The sequence below is a fragment of the Hakea prostrata genome, chromosome 1, assembly GCF_041222555.1.
Source record: "Hakea prostrata isolate BN-2017 chromosome 1, UWA_Hpros_2, whole genome shotgun sequence".
In the NCBI taxonomy this organism is placed as follows: Eukaryota; Viridiplantae; Streptophyta; class Magnoliopsida; order Proteales; family Proteaceae; genus Hakea; species Hakea prostrata.
In genome coordinates this window covers 12,034,418-12,047,542 of record NC_142600.1, presented here as the reverse complement: position 1 = coordinate 12,047,542, position 13,125 = coordinate 12,034,418, and the positions used below count along the sequence as shown (strand labels likewise).

The 13,125-nt window shown below is 37.2% G+C and overlaps 1 protein-coding gene across 1 annotated transcript in view; it reads left to right on the top strand.

The window, feature by feature from the left end:
* LOC149027511 (golgi-to-ER traffic-like protein) overlaps positions 1 to 13,125 on the top strand; it is a 32,078-nt gene that overhangs the window by 14,169 nt on the left and 4,784 nt on the right. Inside the window, exon 10 of the mRNA XM_089163314.1 lies at positions 7,236 to 7,320. Within this exon, the coding sequence (XP_089019440.1) occupies positions 7,236 to 7,320 (85 nt within the window). The remainder of the gene's footprint in view (positions 1 to 7,235; positions 7,321 to 13,125) is intronic.

Genomic DNA, 13,125 nt, shown 5'->3' with positions numbered 1-13,125 from the left:
GCCTATAAATAAAAATATAAAGCCACATCATCACATATTTAATTGAAATCAACGGTTAGAACTTAGCGTACTACATGTAACATGTCTACGTTAGTTGTACACTTGTACATAAGTAACACAATTGCACATGTAAAAGTCTAAAGTTTGAATATTCAAACTTGAATCACTTGATGATTGGTTTATTGGTTGGTAACTTGGCATCACTCAACATTTTCCATGAACTGATTCTGAACGGTGGCCACGTACGACTCTCAAGTCTACTCATCACTGTAGTATGTCAGATATCGGTTTATGTGGTTTTGATATGTCGCCATGTTTGAATACTAGAGGAATAACATCTGGGGTAACCGTTAATCGTGGGGTGGGTGAAAGAGTTATTGCTACTCTTGCTGTTCGTGTTGTTGCTTGTTGCTGAATATTTGGGTAGGGGTTTCTAAACCAGTCAGTCAGTAGCCCACCTTCACTCCCATAGTCCCATATCCGTACTCTCTAGGTGTAGGGTCTTAAGGAATAGCATAATCTCCATAAGAAGAGTATCCAGTGCAATTTGACCCAGTGGTTTGATCCTTGTATAGGTACTCCAATGACTGCCAACTAGCCAAACTCTGCGAACCATTGTGACTATAATCTATGCTTATGCTTCCCATAGTGAATACAAGATCCTGCATGCTTGCATCATCATTCCTTTGTCCTTGGTTTGATCTGGTCTTCCTACTCCTACTATAAGTTCGGGCGGCAGGGGAACCACAACCCGTATCCTGTGTCTCATATGTCAGATGACTAGGACCTGGTGGAGGTGACTCCCTTTGCTGACTAGCCTGACTTCCACCAGCAACACAACTAGCCTTATTGCCTTTATGACTCAAAAGCTAATTTGAAGGGATGGTACCATCGCCATCATTTGAACTCCCACTACTAGACCTCACCTCAACTGTCTCAAGTCGGCCAGGTGGTTCCACAAAGGGTACACGTGGTCCTACTGATGCAGCTACAACAGTCTGACCCTCATTAGAAGACATATGCTCATCCACAACATTTGGGTCCATAGCAGTAGCAATAGTAGGATGCAGCTGCCCTCCTGGCCCGTCCAGCACTGGGCCATCTCAATTCCTAACCCACTGATATTCGACATCATCCTCATCCTCATCCTCATCCTCTTGGGGGGGGGGCTCGTGGAATATATCAGTCAACTCAAAATTGGTCTCTGATTTTCATCATCCATGTCATCTTGTACGTGCCCTACTCTCACCCTCATGTTGTAATGCACATAGACTAAGTCCTCGAGCCTCTTACTCCCCAATCTGTTTCGTTCCTTACTATGAATGAGTGAGAAGGTGTTGTAGTTCCTCTCGCAACCAGAGTATGAGCAAGTTGGTGAGAGGACCTTAATTGCTGTCTCTGAGATTTGGCGACTAGTTCCATATAGCTCCCACTAGTTAGCTACATAACTAAATATAAGAATGCATTAGGCAAGTAAATCTTAATGCTTAATACTTACATTATTTATAAGTTCTAGTTTTATCACTTATGGACTTTTCAAATATCACTTATAGTAATGGACTACTTACCAAGACCAGTTTTATGCCTAGTTGCAATCACAGAAGGCTTTGCAAAACTCCCAGAGGCATCCCTGAACTCCCTGATCTGTACACCAGTTGCTCAATTATTGTACTATATATACAACTATGCAAAAAACTGAAGAACAATTGAATAAGTTCTCCCCTCTCCATTAATTGTCCCCTGCATGACGGGATCTGGCACAAGCTTCTCTACCTCTTCTTGCATGCGTTCATCAATCTTACATTAAGCCCTAGATCATTCTTGTAGTGGTACTTTGGGTTGAGGTAGTAAGCTTGTATTATGGAAATAAAAAAATTGGTTAGTGACTAAGTTGTTTAGCTGATTATAATTTATAAGTTTATAACAATGTAAAATGCAAATTAAAGTATACAACAAAGACTAAAAGTGACTCACCAGCCAAGTGCAAAGGATGCATCTATTGCATCTCCCATTTCTCATTGATGACCCTCTCATAAGATTTGAAGGAGCCAGGGGCAGCAGCTTTAACCAACTCCTTCATTTGCAAGAGGGCAGCAAATATGTGGGCCATTGTGGGCTTCTACTCCGAATCCACCATCCTTAAAACAAACACAATAGGCTCTAAAATGCCCATTGTCCTATTCAACTGCCTCTAGAAGGAATCATCAACAATGTTTTGTTGGGCTAATTCTACATCAGGATGGCTAGATCCACGCCAATTAAACCACTCCTCACTTGCAAACATGTGTCAAAGACCCACAACTTTCTTCAGAAGCTTTTCCAGAGCCATATAGTTGGTGGCGAATGTAGTCAATCCAAGTCTAACTAGATCACCCTTACAGTGGTCCTCCTCATCTTCAGCACATTACCATAGTTATAAATAAAATTACTGACCCATTTTGCCCTCTCAACCACAACACTGATGGACTTCCTCTTCCCCAAGTCCTTCAACATGAGATCAATTGAGTGTGTTGCACATGATATCCAAATGAGGTGGATTTTACTACCTTTTTTCATCATAACATTTCAACAACTTTCTTGAAGTTAGCACCGTTATCCGTGACAATTTGGACAACGTTGCTTGGCCCTACCTTAAGGACCACCTGCCTAAGAAGCTTGTAAAGGTAATCAACATCTTTGATTTTTTGAGACAATCCACTGACTTTAGGAAGGCTATCTTTCCATTGCAGTTCACCATTAAATTAATGATGGACTGTCTAGTAGGATCGGTCCATGCATCAGCCATGACAGTAACACCATATCTTACCCATCATTCCTTCAATGAACCAATGTATTCCTCCACCTCCTTCTTCACCTTTGGTAAGTATTTATTCATCACTTCCCAAGTTGTTAGGCCTTCAACCCCTACACTTGCCCTAGCAACTGCATTGACCATCTCCTAGTAGTATGATGTTTTGGCTACATTGGCTGCAATGTTGTTGTAGAGCATGAGTTTGTTGATCGCCAACCTAGCTTCCTCCTCCCTACTGCCTTCTTTACCTCCAACAAACATATGTGTGATGTTTCTTTGATAAGTGTTTTGATGCTTGAAGAGGGAGGGGTCTTGGTCAAATGTGGTATCGTAATGTGCAGTTTTTCTCCTTTAAGTCCTCTCACTTTCCCCACTTTCGTGAAAACTATGTCTAGGTGGCATGGATGCCCCTGACCCCCCCCCCCTTGAACCACCTGCTCCTTTTGTTTGTTCATATTGCCTTGCATCCTCAAAATGTAAGGATTGGCTGCTAGCTTTCATTGCAACCTGTATTGTCTCTATTCAGACTTTGACTTAATACCCATATGCCTCATCGTCGTTTGACTCCTCATCAACATTAACAAAAGGTCTTTGTAGCATTGTATCCTCAAATTCCCTTTGCATTGTACCATCTCTTCCTTTCTTTGTCTCCCTCTCTTTAAAATTGTTGCAATTGCTTGTTGCACTTCATAAGGAACCGTGGGACACTTGGCAACATCTTTGTAGCCACCAACCAAGTGTTGCTTTAATTTGGTTGAACCACCAAAATTCAAGGTTTTAAGGCAATACTTACATCGGGATTTTTTCTTGTCGGCAGTCATGGATCCCCATGTTGCCAAGCAATGTCCTGGATCCCAATGCCAGTGCAACTCCCACTAGTTGTCATTTAGGTTACAAACCTACTACACTCAAATACATACAAGAATGTTCCTAGATAATCATTAGAATAATTTTTAGATAATTAAAAACAATTTATAAAACAACAAAACTCACACTTTGTTCTAAAATGACATATATACAATGTTCAAACAGACATGTTTGCATTTTAAAAATAAACTAAATAACAAAAGCATCATTTAAAAAAAATTAATAATTTTTTTTATTTAATTATTTAAATCTGAAATTAAAGAAAAAAATACAAGTATGATAATCAAAATATAACTACATGGGATTGTAAAATGTAGTCCATAAGTTAAAATCACATTCATATCATAAGTATTTATTTATATTTTTTATTTTAATTTTTTAGAAATTATATATATTTTAAATGCAAAAATTCTAGAAATAAATTAATGGCAAAAAATTAAATTTGTTTTTGTGATAGTGTAGATTGAAGCTAGTAGATCAACATATATTCACACTACACTTATACATCGATTGTAGAACATACTATTTGAAAAAAAATTCAAATTTGGAGAAAAATCTTACCTTTGTTGAAGATCTAGTTTGAAATAGGCTTGAATGATGGTAAATTGATGTTGTAGATGTGCTAAAGAAGGTTGCAACTTCAAATCCAGCTAATTCCTCAACAAATTCCAACAAAAATGTAGCTTTTTGGTGATCTCGGCGAGATTTGGCGAGAGAGAGGTGAGAGATAAATGAGAGAGTTGAGATAAGGCGACTTAGAAGGCCCTGAACCATGTGGTTCAACCAAAATGGACCATATCTCGCCATCTTGCGAGATCTTGTGGCGAGATCTTGCTTGAGATTTCCCATCTCTCCCCTCTCCCTCTCAATCTCGCCATCTTGCGAGATCTTGTGGCGAGATCTTGCTTGAGATTTCCCATCTCTCCCCTCTCCCTCTCAATCTCCATTGCATCTTGCTATTTCAAAATAGTGGGATATCTTGCGAGATCTCCCACCATGGACCTAACAAACCTGATGTTCATCAAGGATCCTGTTAAAATTGGCCTTCTTCCTATGGAGGCTACATCATCTGCTCTTGAAAATCTTATTTGTGTTTTCTTGGTAACAGATAAAAGATTCCTGCTGATGCAGCCTTAGTCGAATAAGGCTTACCCTCCCAAGATCTCTAGGACTAGAGTTAAATCCGGGCCCAAACCTAAATTTTTGGGTATGGTGTATGGGATGTTCCTGAATTGGTTCCCGAATCGGGGTTGAATCAGTGACCTCTAAATCCCTTGGTTATGGTAATTGGGGTTTGATTTGGTTATCAGCATGGTGAAGTGTGGAGTGATGGTGTTATGTTGTGACCCGAATTCTTGTACCTGATTTTGAAGATGGAGCTGCACCAACATATTTTGGTGGGCACCTGAATGACCCGTTTTTGGAGATTTGTGGTGGAAGGAATTGGTGGTTAAATTTGGGATGAAACTGGTGGCTGGGTATGGAGATCTGGTATTTTCAGGGGTTGGATAGAAGAGAGGGGATGAAACCAGAATTATAGTTTCCAAAACAGAAAATAAAGAGGATGGAGATGGGGTTTGATGAGGGCTTCCAATAGTACCTGGATGGCTGGATGGAATCTTGAATGGAGCCTTATGGATGCTGGGATTTGCCTGAAGATGGAGGTCGAAGGCTGTCCTATACAGCCACAGTCAAGAGTCTAATCTTGATTACACTTAGAACCTTCCTACATCTTGGATCTTCAACACCACTCGACCGAAATTCTGATCTTTCCCCATCAAGTGGAGAATATATATATACAAACTAGGGGCTGGCCTAATCTGATTGTATTTGCAGCCTTATTGTAACTGACTTCTATTACCAATAAGCCTTTAAATTAGACCTGTACAAGGACTGAGTTAAAATAATGCACAGCCACATGATTAGAAAAATAAAAACTACATACCTGCCAGTCAAGTGGACAGAACTACAATTCTGCCACTGACTCTATTGATTACACCAAAGGACTGCAATCAAATTAAAACTAAGCTGCTGGGCAGGGACCCTAAGGGGTTCCTTGGCCCTACATTTGGTCATGGACTTAACTTGGGGGGCTTGGATGCTGCATTACCCACTTTTCAACTATTCTTGGTTTCATATGGTTACTTGTATTCTTACGAGTTTTAACTTCATCATCAGCTAGCTTTTCCAATTGAATTTGTCATTTAACTTTGCAAGAGTTGAATTTGTATTAGTCTTTTAGTTTCTTGCCTTTTTATGTCTACACACACCTATACAGGGTTAGTGTTGTGAATTAAGTTATTTTCAGTGAAGTTTTGTGTGTGGCCAAGTGAAAGTTTTTTTTTCTCCTCTATCCAGTCTCGTCTGTCTTCTGTCAAATCATTCCATCCTTTGCCATTCTCTTCCTTATAAGTCTACTTCCTCTCCCCCAATTGGTTTCAAACTTATTTCCTATTTCTTCTCTAACTTTGGTCTAAGACTGCTGTTCTACTGCTATTCGAATTTCGAAGTTCCTTGTGTCGTTATGGCAGCTTAGTTCTTTTCTGCCATTATTATTATTTTTTTGCATAGGTTCTGCTGCTATTATTTGCTTATTTATTTCTCTGTGCTACTTCATTTGCTTGGATCCTGTTCCTATCATTTTTTTTCAACCTTATTCTTCTCTGTAGTGTGCTTTCTTCTTCATTCCTTGCTTCTTTTGTCCTTAAAATTGTTCATTAAGTGGACTTTCTTATACGATTCTGTTTTTTTGGTAATTGCTGTCTAGCCTTTTGCTTCACCTTTAATTTTTCTTTGAACCCCCCCCCCCAATTCCCTAGTCAGTTCTTGATTTCTAGCGCATTGATAAATTCTGTCATATTTAATTTCCTTTTTTTGTTCTAATATTCCTCTGTTAGATTATGTAAGTTCAATCTAGGTGGCTTTTTTAAAACTAAATATCGATTCTAGAAACAGTACTTATTGAATGACACACTATAAAGTATGAACACACATGCACACAAACACGCGTACACATGCTGAGATGCCTATAAGTTAATGCCCATAAAAAAAATTTTAAGAAGCTGTTCATCTTGTGATTTCTGTTTGATTGTTTCTTTTGTTGGTACGCTGTTCAGTTTAATTGCTTATAGTTAACACCTATGTATTGGAAAAGTTCGGCCGTGTGCCTGAGTAGCACCACCACCTTTTGACACCCCATGGAACTCTTTCACTATTCTCTTACCATGCACTCTTGCCTGTATCATTGATGTGTTAGGTGGATACCATCAAACGGTCAAGTCACTCCCCAGAATGGCTTTGGGCTGAAGGCTGAACTTAAGTATCAACTTGATTAATATAATTAAGAATATCTCTGATGAAATGAATGAATGAAGCATGTTCATTTCACACTATGTTGTCAACAATGCTATGGTTTCTGGAAACATGAAATTTCTCATGTTAGACACATTATAGACTCTGTCCTACTTCTCTAGATATTGTACTTCTGAAGCTTCTGAAAGCTGAGCAACATGTTGACATTCATAACAAATAAGGATAACTAGACACTACAATTTGATTTTGTTTCTTTTAACTGCAGTTTGGAAAGAGATGCTTTTTCACTTTTTAGGATGTTAAGACAAAAGTTCAAGTCAAGCTTGGAGAGGGAACCTGCATTTGATGAGGTATGCTTTCTTCTTTGTTACCTCTTCATGTAAATGAAAGAAATATTTAAGTTAGAGCTGGTCTTCTTGCTCTTTCGAGACCTGCCATCTCTCTGCCATTTAGTTCTATCAATTTACTCAGGCAGTTGAAACTTAAAATCCCCCTTATGTAGTACTTCAATTGAATGACCAGAACAGTACCAATACATAATCTTTCCTCGAAGAATGAAATTCAGATCAGGGAGGATGTTAATAGAGAGAAATCAGATGGTCAGATCAAATACTATTCAGCTCGAGTTCTGTTCTATGAGTGAGAACCTTTTCTGACAATTTGAGATCAATCCCATGGATAAATATGAAATAATAAACCAGTCTTTTTCGCACTGGAAAAGAGTATTTCAGTCAAATTGCAAATCAGGTTAATAAACTGAAAACAGAATATTGACCATATCAAATTGGGTATATGACAGGACCATGCTGCAACAATAACCCTACATAATGGTCGACAGAGCCTAACGATCAAAGTGTGGAAATCCAAATTGGAATATGAAATTTCTCTAGATCAGCTTGGTCTGAGGGAAAATCCAAGCAAGTTCTTTTAGGGTTTAGAATATCCAGTCAAAAGTAGGTATCCAATGGCTTTGATTGTTTAATCTCGAAAAAGCATGTAGCATAAGGTCTTCTAAAGCTGATTGAGAGGAGTATTCGATTCAGATTGAAAGAACTAAAATTGCTTAGGGGCAGACATAAAATGATCTTGGGAGGGAAGACGAACATAGCTTAAGCCTTCAATCAAGTATGACGGTGAAGCTGATTGGAGGGCAAGGATCCATGTTCTTGACCCCATTTAGTTGGGAAATGCCTGAGTATTCGTTGTTGGTGATCTATGTTCAAAGTTCAGGAAAATAGAAGGATATTTTATATGGATGAAGAGGGTGATAGAATAATAAGAACAAAAAGAAATAACACCAGACAAGGTGGCAATTGACCGGCCTACCTTGATCACACACAAGGGATCTTCAATAGAGAAGAGAGCAGGAAAATATCAACTGTATATACCAAATCCATGCAATGCTTGCTTCCCTTACAACCTTATATATAGGACCAAAAATTAAACCTAAAACACTGGATAGGAAAGGCCTGGCCCAATACTTTTACTAGTAATATAATCTAAATTGACTCAGAAAATAGAATGGATAGACTCCACATGGGAGTGGACTTAGGCTATGCTTGGATGCCGAGAAAAGAAAAGGAAAAAAAACAAAAACTGACTTTTGAGATTCATATACTAATGATTGTATTATCATGCTTTTATTCTTATTATATTCTTCTTTTAATGATTTCCAAAGATAGCCTCACCGAATCCTAATCCAGCTCAACTAAAACACTTAATAACTCCGTTCACATCATGTGCTTGACTAACCACTAGTTACTCCCGTATAATAATCAAAAAAAGGAAGTTCAGGTGGATTACAGGATTTCACCATCGGCTGCCAGACATTGTCTCCCCTGGGCTGGAGCCTCTAGCCCTCTCTTGACTGAGGCCTCTGTTTACCCTTCCTCTCCTATATAGTCTCCTCATGGCTTTTGATGCAGTTAAGAATGTCCAGATGGGTCAATTTGGTTTTAGAATGCTTTATTTTGCCCCCCATGAGTGGGCTGTAGACATTAAGCTTATTCTTATTTGGTTTATGATGTAATAGTCCTAATAAGTGGGGGTTATGCTAGTGCATGGGAAGTACTTAAATTCAATATTTGAGCCAATGCTTTGGATTGGGATAAATTCTGGTATAATTTTACTTGTTGAGTTAGAGTGATTAGGAATCCTTTTTAAGTCAAATTAGGAGTTTTAGGTCATGTATACTGCATACCTATGCAAGGAAGAAAATTTGACTGAAACAGGAATTTCGAACTTGCAAAAGGCCGGAATTTCGATGTTTCGGTCGAAATTGGACATTTTTTCTGGAAATTGCAGCTTCAATTTCGGGCTTCATATGGACTCAAAATGATTTGGATTCTTGCATATTACCTATTTCAAGCATAATGAACACTATAGAACTACTAGTTTATCAAAAAAAACCATTGAAAATGTAATATCCAAGTATATACTACATATGAGAAGAAGCGAGAATGTTACCAATTACAAGTCTACTCTATTCCATGTCTCCCTCTTCCGGCTGCACCCCATACAAATGACAATACAAGTCCCATGATGTTTGCCCCATATAGTTGTCAACATAGTCGGCAACTGCAGCTGTGTACGTGGCCTCATCCACATGCCTAAGATTTCCTAATGGTGGAAAGTTTTGAATCTCTGGATAAGGAACTGGCTCAATTGCATATGGAAAGGCTGATGGTGGTTGTGGTATAGAGTGGAAGATCTACTCAACAAATGAAGGAGCACCCTGGTTGTCAGCATAAGGTCCATACTGACAATAAGGTTCTAGTGGCTAACCCTTAATTAGTTTTTTATTTTTATTATTTTTTTAAAATTATTTTATTTACATTTATATATTTTTTATATTATTTAAATATATATTAAATATAGTAAAAATAGATAATTAACAGGAAGAAAAAAAATTGATTCAACACCATTACAGCAATATGGTGTTTCAACTCTCACATACATTAATTTGAAACTCATACATCTACTATATATATATATATATATATACATTTTTAGCAATATACATAATTTATAAATATATATTTTTATATATATATATATATATACATTGCATAACATTTAATATTTTTATAACAGAAGAGTAAAAAAGTAATTTTGCCACTACAAATTCATAGATCAACACTCTAAAGTAAACATTCTCAAATTTGGAAGCAATCCAAGAAAATTTAAGGCATAAACAAAACAAAAATAAAAAAAATGAGAAAGTTGGTTACTCACCTTGCATGATTTGAGAAAATCCACTAATGGAGGAGCAAATCTAGTGTTTGAATGAAATGGAGTTGTAGAAATTAGGTGAAAAGAGGGATGAAAGCAAGAGAAATGAAAGAAGAAAAAAAATTCAAAATAGGGTCGAAATGTAAGAGGCGATATTGCTTGATTTGGGTCAAAATGACAATAGGTCGAAATATCGACCGAAAATGGTGATTTTATAACTGCATAGGTGTAGTTTCGGAATTGACCGAAATACGACACGATATAATACATTTTGTGTTCCTACTACTATATTTTGTTTCGATCTGTGATTTTGCAGGCATTTCGACCGAAATTTTCAGTTGAATTTTCTTCCATGTACCTATGTAATGCTTCCTCCATCAACCGGAGATGATTTGATTAGTGAATATGACTTTTTCTATAAGAGTTTTGTTGCTGCCTAGTACTTCATATGGGATTGCTATCCCAACTCTGATTCTTCTCTTCTGGTCTTCTTCTGTTATTCTTTTTATTGCTCAAGCTACTATTCAAAAAAAGATCTTCAACAGCAATAAATTGAATTTTGAATTATCCCTGACCCTAATTCCTCTTCTAATTTTCTTACCCAAAACCATATTTTCCCCCATTTTATTTTTTATTTGCTTACTCCCGCAAAATCCAAAATCCAAAATTCAAGCTTAGTTTTGTAGAATCAAACTGTTATAACTGTCCCAAACATTAGGGATCATCCCTGTATACCATTATCTAAGTACTCCTCAAGTTTCATCCCCATTTAGCCACTATAAGCCTATGTTACCCCAGAATACTGTCCTAAATTCCTAAGACGCTAAACCCAAACTTTTTGAGTTGAGATCCTCGAAAACTAGCCCATAATGCTGGGTGATCCTATTCAGTCTAGGGTTACATCCAGTAATATGGGAGTAGATTCCATCTTTCCCTTACCTTACTACTTCACCTTCTCAAACATAGGGTTGTAATACCGATGGCAGTCACCAACTGAGCTACAAAAGTTTTTCAAGGAATTGGTTGAGACTCAAAAGCAAAACAATACAAAGGTACATATTAGATTTGAAAGACTTGAGGTATAATGATAAAAAAAATGAAGCAGAATTTGGTAAGTTTAGAGACTCATAGCAACTTTGCTTAACAACTTGGGACATGAAGAGAATTGAGGCAAAATATGTCAAGAGTGATGTAGGCCTAGATGGAAGGGGATTAACTAGGGGCTAGTCTTCCAACATTTTAATTCAAGAAGTTAGGGTTTAGGGTTTTAGGATTCTAGAGTAGTTTCTTGGGGTAAACAGGAACACAGGTTGTGGTGTAGTCTAAGTTTGAATTTTAGGATTTTTGGGGAGCACAAAATAGAATGAAAAAAGGAACTTAAGCTTGGGAAATTTTAGAAGCTTAGAAGGAAAAGAATTGGGGTTGGGAAGGGGTCACACCACCATGCTATGCCGTTGTACCTCACTAGTAGCAATAAACAAAGATCAAACTTCAACTCCTAGCTCAATTGAGCAATTACATCTATATCTATAGCTATATCGACTAACATAGTTTAAAACTCAAACTAGGACTCAAGGTGAGAATTTGATTTCAAAATAGACTCTTATTACTAAAAATGGAAGGCCTACCCATTCCTTAAACTGTTAGGTAACCTAAACTCACTCAGAAGGTGAAATAGTAAAGGAAATAGATTCAGGATAGGACTCTTAAGTAAAATAATGAAACTAATCTAGCTTTCCTACTTTCTGCTCATGTTTTAGGCCCATCAAAATTGGCCAATTACAAATTAAATCCATGGAACCAAAGGCCAGTTATATATGTGATTAAATTGTAAACTATTCCTAAGTATAGATGCCTGATTTGGTGATGAGTCTGCATCAAGGGGCTTTGAACTCAACTCCTCAAGTTATGTGGATCAAAAACACTCTAAAAGAAATCATTGGCGTTTAAGATACCACCCTTGAAGAGGTGGAATTTGTTCCTCATGTACTTGAAGAGCAAGTTAATTACATCCTGAATTTTTCAAAAAGAAAGCTCCCTGCCTCGAATATTACATTCTGAACACTTACGAGATGCTGAAGTATTGTTTTGGGCAAAACTGGATATGCACTGCTCTTATCTCATCCTTAAATTTTTAAGAAACTTGTGTTTGAATCTTTCTCAACACCAAGAGAGTTACAACAACAATAAACCTTGTCCCAACTAAATGGGGTCGGCTACATGGATTCTTGCCTTTCCCCTGGTAAACCTTGCAATCCTTGCACAACAATCTATCAATCCTTCTAGTTAGGAAGAAATCTATTTGGCATCTATGATGTCCACTTTTGAAGATAATTAAATGCTCCTCTCTCTTTTTGAAGTAAGTATTTACAATAGTAGATAAAAAATGCAACAACAAAATCTAAAATTGAAATCCCTTCCTCGTTCCTCTCTTTGAAACCATATCCTCCATGTACACTCTCATAGCCTCTTTGATCTTTTCCAATGTCCATTTAGATCACCTCCTATGATAATCATTTCTCTTTGATGAATTTCTTGCATTAATCCATCCATATTTTCCCAAAATTCTAACTTTAGACTTTCATCCAATCCTACTTGAGGTGCATATGCATAAATTATATTTACAATCTCTTTCTCCATTACAAGCTTGATAGCAATAATCCTATAACCTACTCTTTTAACAGCCACCACATCATTCTTAAAGTCTTTATTGACTATTATACCTACTCCATTTTTATTAGTTTTATCCCCAATATACCAAAGTTTAAAGTCATCCAACTCTTTAGTTTTTTTACCCTTCCATCTAAACTCTTGAATGCAATTTATATTAATCCTTCTTTTCTTCATAACATCTATCACTTCTAAGCTCTTACCAGGAGAGTTGATGTAGTTAAAAATGTCCATTTGGTCAAGTCGTCTTTAGA